Source organism: Myotis yumanensis, unplaced genomic scaffold (genome assembly GCF_028538775.1).
Source record: "Myotis yumanensis isolate MYYU_CA2020_CCGP unplaced genomic scaffold, mMyoYum1.0.hap1 SCAF_19, whole genome shotgun sequence".
Lineage (NCBI taxonomy): Eukaryota > Metazoa > Chordata > Mammalia > Chiroptera > Vespertilionidae > Myotis > Myotis yumanensis.
Genome location: NW_027223770.1, coordinates 5,034,953 through 5,047,253, shown reverse-complemented (window position 1 = coordinate 5,047,253; position 12,301 = coordinate 5,034,953). Strand labels below are relative to the sequence as shown.

The 12,301-nt window shown below is 56.8% G+C and overlaps 1 protein-coding gene across 1 annotated transcript; it reads left to right on the top strand.

Annotated features, from left to right (window-relative positions):
* Positions 1 to 397: 397 nt before the first annotated feature.
* HSPB8 (heat shock protein family B (small) member 8) lies at positions 398 to 11,281 on the top strand. Its single transcript, XM_070399283.1, has 3 exons — positions 398 to 1,195; positions 6,635 to 6,698; positions 10,295 to 11,281. The coding sequence occupies exons 1-3, from the start codon at positions 829 to 831 to the stop codon at positions 10,452 to 10,454; spliced, it is 591 nt and encodes a 196-aa protein (XP_070255384.1). The 5' UTR covers positions 398 to 828; the 3' UTR covers positions 10,455 to 11,281.
* The last annotated feature ends 1,020 nt before the right edge of the window (positions 11,282 to 12,301 follow it).

Genomic DNA, 12,301 nt, shown 5'->3' with positions numbered 1-12,301 from the left:
TAACGTGAGAGCCCTGGCCGGCGCTGGGGGCCAGCTCTGAGCGCTTGTAGGCGGCTGCAACCCGGGGCCATCGGCCTTCAAATCCATGGCTCCCCGGTCCCTGGTCCCCTTCTGCGGTCCCCGGGGGCGGCAGGATCAGCAGGCGCGGGGGAGGGGGGGGGAGGGGGGAGGGGGGAGTATTTGCAGAGGGTGACCTGAGCCTTCAGCCAGCAGAGGGTTATTAATAGCCGCGCCTAAGTGCTGGCTCGGAGGGCGGCTCCGGGGGAGGGCGGGGAGGCGGGGCCGGGCAGAGAGCCTGTCCCAGAGGCGGCTGCAGGGGCCCTCCCAGCCCCCTCGGAGCCAGCTGGGCCTGAGGATCTGCAGGGCTAGTTCATCACCTCGGAATACTCGCGTGACGGGAGGGACCTGGGCAGCGCCCGCCTCCAGCCGCAGCCGCTATAAATAAAAGGCTCCCAGCCCAGAAGCCAGGAGAAGTTTCTAGGCCTGCGTCCCAGGGTTTATTAAGCTCCTGGCTCCACTTTAGACCTTGGCGGCTCTGGCTTCGAGCCTGGACAGTCTGGGAGGACAGCGGCTGGCTGAGGCGGTGTGGACAGGGCTCTCTGGGATTCTGCAGGACCAGCCCCGGTGGCCTGCGGCGGCCGGAGTGTCTTTGGGGGTTGGGACCCCAGCCTGGTGCCTGCCTCCACCCTCCGCAGTGGATGGTCCAGCAGCTTTTGAAGCTGAAGAATTAGCTGGAAGGCTAGCCCACCACATCACCTTGCTGTGTGACCTTGGGCAGGTGGCTCCCTCTCTCTGAGCCTCCATTTGTGCTCCAGCTCAGCATCCGCCATGGCTGATGGTCAGATGCCCTTCTCCTGCCACTACCCAAGCCGCCTGCGCCGGGACCCCTTCCGAGACTCGCCCCTCTCCTCGCGCCTGCTGGACGATGGCTTTGGCATGGACCCCTTCCCCGACGACTTGACTGCCCCCTGGCCCGACTGGGCGCTGCCTCGACTCTCCTCGGCCTGGCCAGGATCCCTGAGGCCGGGCACGGTGCCGCGGGTGCCGACTGCCACAGGCAGGTTTGGGGTCCCTGCGGATGGCAGGAGCCCCCCACCCTTCCCTGGAGAGCCCTGGAAGGTGTGTGTCAACGTGCACAGCTTCAAGCCAGAGGAGCTGATGGTAAAGACCAAGGACAGATACGTGGAGGTGTCTGGTGAGTGGGGATCAGGATGGGGAGAGAGAAGGGGGTGGGGTGGGGGCTGCAGGTTGGAACAGCCCAGAGGACTTCTCCGGAGGGGCAGATGCGAGGGCTGAGGCAGGCGACCTCAGGGCTCAGGAATGTGGCCCCAAAAGTTACCCTTAGGGAGAACTCCCCTCCTGGCCTCCAGGAAAGCGCAGCCTGACAAGCGGGCGGCAGTGGGGCCTTGGGGCGCCGGCCTATCCATCAGAGCCGGCAGGGGGGTGGGAACCGGCTGGATATGGTGGCGGAGAATTGCAGAGGAAGAAGTGACACAGACACAGAAGGAATTGAAGGGCCCCAGATCACATCACAGCCTCGAAGCGTGTTTCATGTGGAGGGTTAGCAACCAGCCTGGCTTCAAGGGCAACACTCCCTGGTCCCAGATAAGAACTGAGGCTGAATGGCCATTTTAAGATGAATGGGTAACCTTGACCAGCTTCCTAGCTGCCAGACCCACCTGAGCGCCTCACCTGCAGCCGCTCAGTTAATGCGGCCAGAGGGCAGGGGTCCCGTGGGCTCCCCTTCTTACAGATGAGGAAGCGGAGGCCCAGGGGGGCTCAGGGAACCCCTCCCCCCCCCCCCCAAGGCCACCAGGGGTTCCGATCCAGGCTGCATGGGAACGGGAGGCCAGAAGCGAATCGGCCATCTAGGCACCTACTAGGGATGAAGGGCTGGGCTAAACCTCCTCTGTTCCTTCTCCCCAACACGCCTCCCCCAGCCCTGAGAGCAGAGGCCTCCAGGCCCCCTCGGCTGAGCTGGGACCCAGGCGGGATGCGTCCAAGGTCACGCTGTGAGTCAGCAGCAGGAGGAGTCTGGGCCTGCCCACACCCCAGGAGAGGGAAGCAGCTTTCTGTCGCTTCCCAGCAATTAAAGCTCCACTAAAAGGAGCAGGTTCCCAGCAGGCTCTGCCGCCAGAAAAATCAATAAAAGCATCGCAAACACGGGCGGGCGGGACGAGCCCTGGCAGGAAGGTGTTGGGGGGAGGGGGGGTTTTCAAAGCCTGGCAGGTCAGAATGATAAACATCGGAGGTCTGGCAGGCACAGCGGGAGGGCCAGGCGTCAGGCTGGGGCCACGTGCTGACGGAGGGAGTCGGCCGGGGCTCTGGGCGGCCTTGGCCGGGACGCTGGGCTCCAGTTCTGAAACAGGCTCCCCCACTGACCAGCAGGTTGTACAGACTTAGCTGCTCTCGGCTTTGTTTCCTAATCTGGAAATTGGGGTTCAAAGGGCTACAAGGGCAGAAGGATGATTGTATTTAATGAGCTGATGCGTGAAACGTGTGGACATATAGCGCCTGAAACTGTTACTGAAGTGGATGTTGATAAAATGCCAGCCACCCAGGGAGGCCCTGAGAAATCATAAACGGTAGATGGCCTCTGAGACCTGGGTTCCATCCCTGGCTGCGCTGTTCACGCTCTATGGATGTGGGCAAGGAAGTCTTTTCACCGCTCTGAGTCTCCATTTCCTCATCTGCAGAATGGGGATCATAATAGTATCTATCCCATAAGGCTGCAGGGGAGACTAAATATATGCAGACAAGATGTAAGACCTGCAGAGTGTCTGTAAAATGGAGCTAGTGAGGGCGCCTGCCTGGTGCCCTGGAGATGGGCATTATTATGACCACTCTCTGTCTTTGTTTTAATTAAGGTTCCTGAGTTTTCCACCCCAGGTTGGAGGGTCCTGTGGCCCTTCCAGGAGACCTCTGCCCAGCCTCTCCGTCCTCTTTTCTAGGCGCTTCTTAACAAACGGGACCGGGCAGCTCCAAGCCGACATCCCAGCTAAGTCACTTACTGATCCAGAGGCTTTGAATGCGTCTTGGAGCCTCAGTTTCCACATCTGTAACATGGGGTCGTTGGGGAACACAAATAAGACAAAGGCAGACAAAGCCTTTTTAGGCTGTAAAATTCTCACAGGCGTGCACTTAGCCACCTTAGCTCGACAGAATCCAGATCCCCTGAGAGGACACACTGAGTCTCTCCCCAAAAGCAGTTTGAAAAATCCGACCAATAGCAGAGGCTCCATCTAAAACACAACTTTCAAGGGAAGTCAGACATGAAACCAGTCTCCCCTCCCGCATCGCATAGTGACAAACCTATTCCCCACGCACCCTGTGCTAAATACCTACATAGGTTGGCTCGCTGCTTCCTCATGGGGACTTCTAAGTAAACATGGGTAGGTTTGTTATACCCATTTTACAGATGGGGAAACTGAGGCCCAGAGAGAGGAATTCACCTGAGATCACCCACTTCTCCATGGCAGTGTCTGAAATTCAAAGTCAGGCCAACCTAGCCAGTTTCCAGTTCTGATTGTGTGGCCCTGGGCAAATCCTCCCTGCCACCTCCGACCCTCAGGGTTACCATGGGTCTGTGAAGGGGGACTGGGTCAGTGTTTGGCCAACAGTGTTCTTTTAGCTGCCACTAGGCGTCTGAGCACTGGGTGGAGGAGGGGGTCCAGAATTCTAGAAGGTGCTGGTTGAAACAACATGGTAACCGTCGTCGCGCTGTGGGCTTCGCCGAGCGCTGAGTCTGCTAATGTGGTTTATGAATCTCGGAGAGACGGCCTTGTCTTATCTGACACCTGTGAGTGTCCAGTTCCAGGGAAGTGTTTGGATAATGCTGGACTAGAAGATTCCCATCATGCCTCACACACTCTCACCCCCGCCCTGCAGCCACCAGCCAAGAACCATTCCCTTCCTGGGCCACTGGGCCAGGCTCTGGCCAGGGAAGGGACTGGAAAGTCCCCAAGACCATATGCCCGGCCCTTCTCCTTAAGCCCAGGGCCCCGCCTCCCTGGTAACAGCCTGCTTTCTTGAGCTGGGCCAGTGGCTTTCCCCGAGGGTTGATGCCCACATTTCTCCGAGGCTCCCAGAGGCCTCTCAGCTTCCCTGACTTCAGATGAGTTTTTTTCCTTCTTTAACCGCAATAATTACTTTTTTATGTTTACAAAAATGAAATTATTCCCATGTAGAAAATAAAAAGGAAAACAAAATAAGAATTAAACATTACTCATCATCCTTCAACTGACCCTACTAGATATTCAAATACTATGCAAATTAAGCTTTAAGACTCCACTCTTTCCAACACCTTCTTTCAACAAGATGAACACCACCCCAGGCGCCCCTTATGGAAATCAGACACCCTCTCCTCCCTGACCCCCAAACCTTGTTCTCAGAGCATGGAGAGGGAGGGTTAGCTTCTGAGGGGCAATCCTGCCCCAAACATCGAAATAAACCACAAGCGTTTACCTTCACACAGTAATTTTACAACTTACAAAGCAATTCTGTGACTCACTGTCATTCACTCCTCAAAGTAACCCAATAATTAGGATGTTGCTGTCACCCCCATTTTAGAGAACAATACACTGAGGCCCCAAGAAAAGTAGATGTCAGAGCAGGGACTCAAGTCTTTGAACCTCTGCTCCTGCTCTTCCGAGCTGTGTGACCTTGCGCACATCACTTAACCTCTCTGAGCTTCTGTTCCCGAGCCACAAAACGGCTAGAATAAGGCTGGCGTGAAAATGAAAGGAGGTGTTCTAGGCGAGGTGCTCAGAACAGTGGCTGACACCACGCAAGAGCTGTATGAGTTTGCTATTTTATTCTTATCCCCCGCCTCCTTCTTCATTATTCCCAGGACGCAGTGTGCAGAAGGGCTGAGTCAGAGGCACTGGCCTGTCCCCAAGGGAGACAGGCCTCCAGAGGCCCAGGCTCTGGGGAGGGGACCTTTGGCCGCGTGCCGGTGTGCGCGCCGGGCAGCTGGTGGTCAGGGACTTGGCAGGGCAGAACAAACGCTCAGAGCATCAGCACATTCACAGAACAGCAGCACTCCCGTTCAACACCATTTCCTCTAAATGTGCCCCTTTCTGCCCAGCTGGGTGATGGAGCAGCACAGACCGAGCTTAGAAATTCTAGAACCCGGAACTCGCCCTAAAGAAGCCCAAGAATATCAGTGCAGCGACATTCTTTCCATGTCAGGAGCGGGCCGGTGCCCAAAAGCTGGGGACTGGCTGCATGACCTTATATATCCCCACGGGGAACGCCAGGCAGCCGTTACACATCGTGTCCGAGAACATCGGCCGTAACACAGAAAATAACTAGAGTGTGATCCCGTTTGATAAGCTATATGACGCACAGCTATACCAACATAACATTTATGCATTTCTAAGTACAGAAAGAAAAGCCTGGAACATCTACCAAAATGCCAGTGGTTTTCTCAGGGCGATGGGGTTATGGGTGGTTTTATTTGATTTTTTCCATTATTTTCTACACTTTTTAACTTACACATGCATTTTCTTATAATCTAGAAAAAGTAATTAAGAAAGGAGTAATGAATAAAAAAGCAATTAGTAATGTAATTACCTATAAATGGCCGGTTTTTCGAAATCTGGGGCCACAGAAAAATAATACATCTCACCAGGTTATTCCGTCTAGATTCCCGAGCCCCTCAGAGACACCTGACCCCTGTGTACAGGAGGGCTCCTGGCCCTGGGCTGTGGCCCCACAAATGAGGGGGGCAATGGCTCTCTTGCCACTAACTCCTTGTTTACAGAGAAATGAGAGACACTCTCTCCATTAAAAAAGTAAGAATGGGAAGGGCGACGAGGCTCAGAATTTGTTATATAAACTGCAAGGTGATAGGGCAGTTTGGGCCCAGGCCTCCGTGTCATTCCATCTCTTTCCTTCCTAAGGAAGGAAAAGAAAAGACCCCCCTCCCCTGCACCCTGCAGGAGGGAAGGGCAGTTCCCACCGTGGAGCCTCCCCCTTCCTTAGGCAGGGCCCCTCTGGGAGTCCGGGGGGCGGGGGGGCGGGTGTTGGTAGCAGATTGAAGCATTGCTGTCAGGCGGCTCTCTCAGGACGGGGCACAGGAATATGACTCTGGGAGCTAATTGGAAGGTGGGATGGGCAGAGAGGATCGGCCCCAGCACCTGGCTCAGATTCAGAGAGAGCTGGCTCAGAGCCCAGGGCAGGGCCTCAGTTTCGCATGGGTAACCCTGAGCAGCCCGTCCTGGGGTGGGGGTGGGGGGGGAGGGACCATGAGCTGTGAAGCCAGCGGGCGGCATCCGGGGTGTTGTCCCCAGGGTTCTCCTGGCTGCTGAGGGCGCCGTGCTGTCCAATGAGGGCTTGGAAGATACAGTGCCACACGGGCCCAGGCTCTGATTTCCTAAGACAATTGTAATTGTCTGCCAACTGCAGTCAGGGCCTCCTGTCCTGTCCATTGTCTTGCTTCACCTCCTCAGCAGCCTGGGAGGTGGGCTCAGGTGAGGGGCCCGAGGCTGTGACTGCTGGAGCCTCGAGTCTAGATCAAGCCCCGAGCCACACAATGAGGCGGGGCCAGGGCAGGGTTTGAACCTGAGCCTGGGCTCCCGTCAGTGGAAGCCCAAGGGACTCAGATGCTGACGCGAGGATTCCCCCCCTCCAGGCAATCACGAAGAGAAGCAGCATGAGGGGGGCATTGTGTCCAAGAACTTCACCAAGAAAATCCAGTAAGTAACCCCGTGTGCGTTTCCGGTGGGCGTGGAGGGCGGGAGGGGCCTGGGACCCCAGTTCTGGGGTCTGTACCCTCTTGGGCATCTCTCCCGTGAGGCACCTCACCCCCGCCCCGGGGTAGGGAGCTGAACCTTCACCCTAAAGGGGAAAATGTCACAGCAAAGGAATCATGTGAGCAGAAGGCCACCTGCAGAGCCAATGAGTCCAAGCCACACGGAGCCCCCTCTCCCCCCGAAACACCTGTGGGAAGAAGAGCCCGTAGGTCCTAACGCTGCATGGACACGCCTGTTTCTGACGGCATCACGCCACCCGGTGTCCTGCTGGCCCCAGAGTCTCGCCATCCTGGCTGCAGTGAGCCGTTGGTTGCAGCTCAACGTGCAGAGGGCAGGAGAGACCTCACCCTCCCTGGAGGACGGAGAGCTTGGGGGAAAGGTCCTTACAGTTAGAAATTAGAACAGCCCCGAGCTGGTCCCTCATCCTAATGCCCTTCCTCCCGGTAAGAAGGATGGAGGGTGGCTCTAGCCCTGCGGCCTCCCCAGCTGAACATCAAAGGAGATGGTGGCCAGGCACGCACGCAGCAGCCCCGGCCAGCGGGCGCCGGCATTCCTGTTACCCTCGCTGCTATCGATCGTCACTCCGCCCGCCCCGGAAAGACAGCATCAGCCGAATTCCTAGGCTTCTTTTGGGTCCTGCAGTCCCGTCCCCACGTGTCCTGGCCTGACCCCCCTGCGATGCGGGTTCCTGGAAGCCGCGGGCACTTCCCCATAAGGCCATGGCCAACTGTGTCTCTGCTCACTGGCCTGCATGCCAGGCCCCCTCCCCGAGGTCCAGCACCAGACCCAGCGTCGCGGAGGGCAAAGGAGGGGGAGGGCGCTGAAGTTTCTGTCAAGAGGTTCAAACGAGGTGCCCCCACGATCACAGACAGAGCTGAGCCGTGACAGGGACGGAGGCAGAAAGAAGGCGGCGGGTTCATCATCTTACAAACGTGGCCATTTTCGTGGATTTTGCCATCTCTGGGGCCTCAGGGGAGTTATTGACCAGGTAGAGCAGCCTGAAGCGGCCAGAGGCAGGGCTGCTGGTCAGCTGGGGCCCGGCAGCTGAGCGGGCTCCTGTGACAACACTGCACTGGCCACTGCCCTGAGCCCCGCACGTGCCCGCCCAACCAGCCAGCCATCCTGACCTGCCCGGGACCCTCCAGAGCTCCCCACATCCCAGAAACTAAAGGGTCCCCAGGACCCTCCCCCCTCGCCATGGCCTGAAGCCTCCACTCTGATTGGTCAATGCCCAGCTGCCTGTGGTTAAATCTCATCTCACCCAGGGGGGTGGGAGTCCAGGCTCCGCTAACCTGAGCTGCTGTCCCCACCCCCCCACCCCCCCCTCCTGTTTCCCTCGGAGGCACCCTATGGGGCAGGAGAGGATGTGTGCGAAGCACTTACACAGGGGATGGACTCGGGGCTCCTCCCCGGGAACTGGCCTTATTAAAACCTCCAAACCAGGGCACCTGGTCAGAGACCTAGACTGAGTCTCTTCCCACCTCTGGGCCTCAGCTTCCCCAGGTGGAAAATGAGAGCTTTGTCCCGGACCATCGTGAGGACTCTCTGGGGCTCTGACATTCTGCGGGTCAGTGATGCCGGGCTTTGTGCTGAAACATTCACAGCCGTCAGGGTGCCCGCGGCGCGGCCCACGGCTGCGCAGAAGCTAACCCTCAGCAGGCACTCCGGCGCAGCAGGCACGGCTTCTCAGGTCACCTGCAGAGGCTGGCACTTTCGTTACCCCTTTCCCTATAAGGAAATAGGCTCAGGGGGCGAGAGCACAGGCTCAAGGCTACACAATCAGGAAGAATCAGAATTTGAGTTCAGGGCCCTGGCTGGGTAGCTCAGTGGGTTAGAGCATCGTCCCACTATGCCAAGGGTTTGATCTCCGGTCGGGGCACATACAAGAAGCACCAATGATGCATGAATAACTAGACCAACATGTTTCTCTCCCTCTCCCTCGCCCTCTCTCTAAAATCAATACATTAAAAAAAGAGAGAACTTGCCACGCCCATTCTCTGGACCACAGCCACCTCTCCCACTGTGTCCGGTGCCCACTGGGTTGGCATGTGAGCGGTTAAGCAGAGCGGACCCATCCCAGCAGCCAGGGGAGGGCCACACGTCCGCAGCTCGGCTTGGCAGCTGCCCGTTCCCTCCTTCTCTTCCCTCCTTCCCACAGGCCCCGCTAATGCCCGTGGCTTCCATTTGGCCGGCGTCTCCTGGGTAGACTCGGCGCATGGGGCTACGGGTTGCCCTCCAGGAAGGGCCCTGCCCATGACCCAGAACAGGCTGACCTCACTTTCGGGTTCTTTCATCAAGACCCGTGACTTTGCTTTTACAACAGGCAGAGCCAGCCGAGGCCAGGAGAGCTCTATGGTGATCAAACCTTCTGTCCTCTCCCCCTCCTACCACCCATGGTCCCTTTTTTAAAAATCGGGTGCCAGAGAGCTACTGTGAATTCAGAGACGAATTCAGAGACCAGGATTCCAACTCCATCCCCACCTGCCGCTCGCCAGCTGTGTGACCTTGGGCAGGTCACCTCCTCTCTGACCTTGACCTCCCACCTGTGAGTCAGGGACAGTAACAACTCGCCCGGTGGGATCAGGGTTAACAACGAAGTGAGAGGACTCGGGTGAAGCACCTGGCACACAGGACGCTCAGAGGCCCCCGTTTTTATTCTTCTTATTCATAAAGGCACCCCACAGGTTCTCCACATTCCAATGGTTTGTTGAAGAAACTGCCTGGGTCACTCATTCACTCCGAATGAGCCCCAAATCATAAAAGCAGCTTCAGAACCGGAACCGGATTTGGGTTCAGAAAGCCCGGCGTTGGTGCTCGCTCGCTCATGCACAGAGCCTGTCATTTAATTCCCCCAAGGCTCTGTGCTACGGGCATGTCAACTCCCATTCACCATTCGGGACCCATATACAGCTCGGACCAGCTCATGCCTACACACGTGTTCAGGAAACAAAACACTTACCACCTACAGCAAACACCTAGGATGTGCCCAATCACAGCTCATCCTAAACATACAGAGGACGCTGGCATCTGCGGCCAGCCTGACCCACTCTGCCAAGCTGCCCATCCACCATTAATCCCACCGGCGGTGCACGTGGCAGGTGGCCGTGCGCCACCCGCTGCCAGACACACCTTACTGTGCTCTGCGCGGGGAGGGGATGGCGGCGTTTCGCCAACAGCTGGTGAATCATGGTGCTAAGTGGAGACTTCAACCTGAATCAGACACGGGGGCTGCAGCTCCCTTGTAAGTTAGTTACTGTTGAGCAGCATTTACCACTAGCAAAGCATGTTCACATTCTTTGCAAAGAATCCTAAAGCCCCAAATCCGGTCCACGTTTGATACAATGACCTCCATTGAGAGGCAGGAGAGAACCAGCTCCGAGTAGCTGAGTGGCCTTCCCGGGACCACAGCTAGAAAGGGGCCGAGCCAGGATTCAGACCCAGCATGTACACCCCAAGCCCAAGCTCTTATCAAAACTATCTTCTTTCAGAACGTGTGGCCTGGATTAAAATAAATGACTAAAACCCTGTGCTCCTCCTAGGCTTCCTGCGGAGGTGGACCCCGCCACGGTGTTCGCCTCGCTCTCCCCGGAGGGCCTGCTGATCATCGAGGCTCCCCAGGTGCCCCCGTACTCGCCATCGGGAGAGAGCGGCTTCAGCAACCAGCTTCCTCAAGACGGCCAGGAGGTCACCTGCACTTGAGACCCCAGTCTTGGCCCATCCTTATCACCCCCCCACCCCCAGGGCTTCTCTGATTCCAGGGTACATTAGTCATCACTTCAGCTGAACTCATAGATTTAGTGCAACTAAAGTGTTGGGGGTCAGGGTCATTTGACCAGTCCCTAGATAGTGTAGTACTAGGTGTTTGCACCAAGAGGGCGCAATTGGCAAGTCATGCTGGGTGGCGTTAGGCCAACATGCTGGAAGTTTTTCTTTCTTTACTTTTTCTGTCTTGATAAAAATGTTGTACATTCAACAGTTGCACAGCATACAGAAGGGGACATAGCATTTCACACAGTACCTCACCGTGCAACTGATGCCAGGGCTGCTTTTCTCTGGGGACCTCGCATCACCCAGATTCCTATTCTGGGCCCCATGTCCGTGCCTGCCCCCTGGTTGGCTGATGGGGCCCATGAGCTCCCCGCACTGTGTTTCTGCAGCCCTGGCCTATAGAGGTGACAGCAGGGCTTCCTCCCCAACAGCCACAGGAAAACAGCAGTGCCTTCTGCCCTCCGCCCAGCACCTGCCGCACGTTCCCGAGCTCGCAGTCCCCCAGGAATCTGGAAGCCCCTCGGTTTACCCTCTAGCTAACGTCCCCCTTCCTTGTGTCTGTGTCCTCGTCGGGATTTTTACAGAGGGGGCTGTCTCCAGGCAGCTCCGCCAGGAACCAAGCAAAGGCCAGACAGCCGGCAGGCAGGATAGGGGTACTGTGTATGTGGGTGGGACGTGTGTGTCATTGTTATTTGAATTGTGCTGTTCTTTAGGGGAAAAAATAACAGTAAATAATAATAAAGGAACTGGTGTTCTTAGCCTTGTGTGCTTCCTTTGATTGAGGAACTAGATGCTACATCACTTAGATTTTTAATATCAATTGGGAATGCTTGCGGCTGCAAATACTAACACCCAACACATAGTGGTTTAACAGACATAAGCATCTATTATCTGACTTTACAACAAGTCTAGATAGGCGATTTCACAGTTATCTCTCCAGCTGTTATGCCACCAAAACCCCCAAGTACTTCCCTCTTTTTCCTCTGCCGTCTCTGATGAGTCTCCCCTCATGGCTGCAGGGTGGCGGCAGCATCTCCCAGCCCGCCCGGGGCATGTGTGGGAAGGGAAGGCGGGGCACAAGGCCTTCTCATCTGCACTCCCTTTTGTCAGTTCAAGATCCTCTTTCAGGGGCTCTCGGGAGACTAGGTTCATCTCATTGACCCAAACTGGGGCGTGTGTTCACCCTGAAGCCATCGCTGGCAGAAGGGAAAGGGGTGGCCACAAGGGGCTTAGGTCAACACTGACCTGTCCTCGGAGGCCGGGAACACTGCTGGGAAGGAGGAGGGGGCAGGGCAGCTGGGGGGAGAGTCGGCATTCAGGGACTGTCCCAGACCGAGGCTGCCGGGCACAGGCCACGTTCGGGGTTCAGGAAACCAAGTCAAACTGAAGTAAGCGAAGGGGTGCGTATTGGTACGCACGGCCGAGAAGTCCAGGGTGACATCCCTTCCAGGCTCCCAATGACGTCAGCAGACTGTTTCTCTCCATCCCTGGTGCTGCCTCCACTCCCAGGCTCCCTGTTGTCCCTGCCTCCCGGCTCCTCCCCTCCATGCCCCACGTCCTCCCACGTGGCCACAAGAGGACTAGTCACTACAGCCACATTCTTCCACATTCCAGTCCTAGGGGGGCGGGGGGGAGAGGAGCCAGCCTTTTCCTATAGCTTGGGTCACATTCCCAAGCGTCATTCTTACTGGACCAGCTTGGGTGTCCCATGACCACCTTTGAGCCACAGCCCATGACATCAGTGCTTTGATTGGCCAGGCCTGGGGCACATGCTCCAT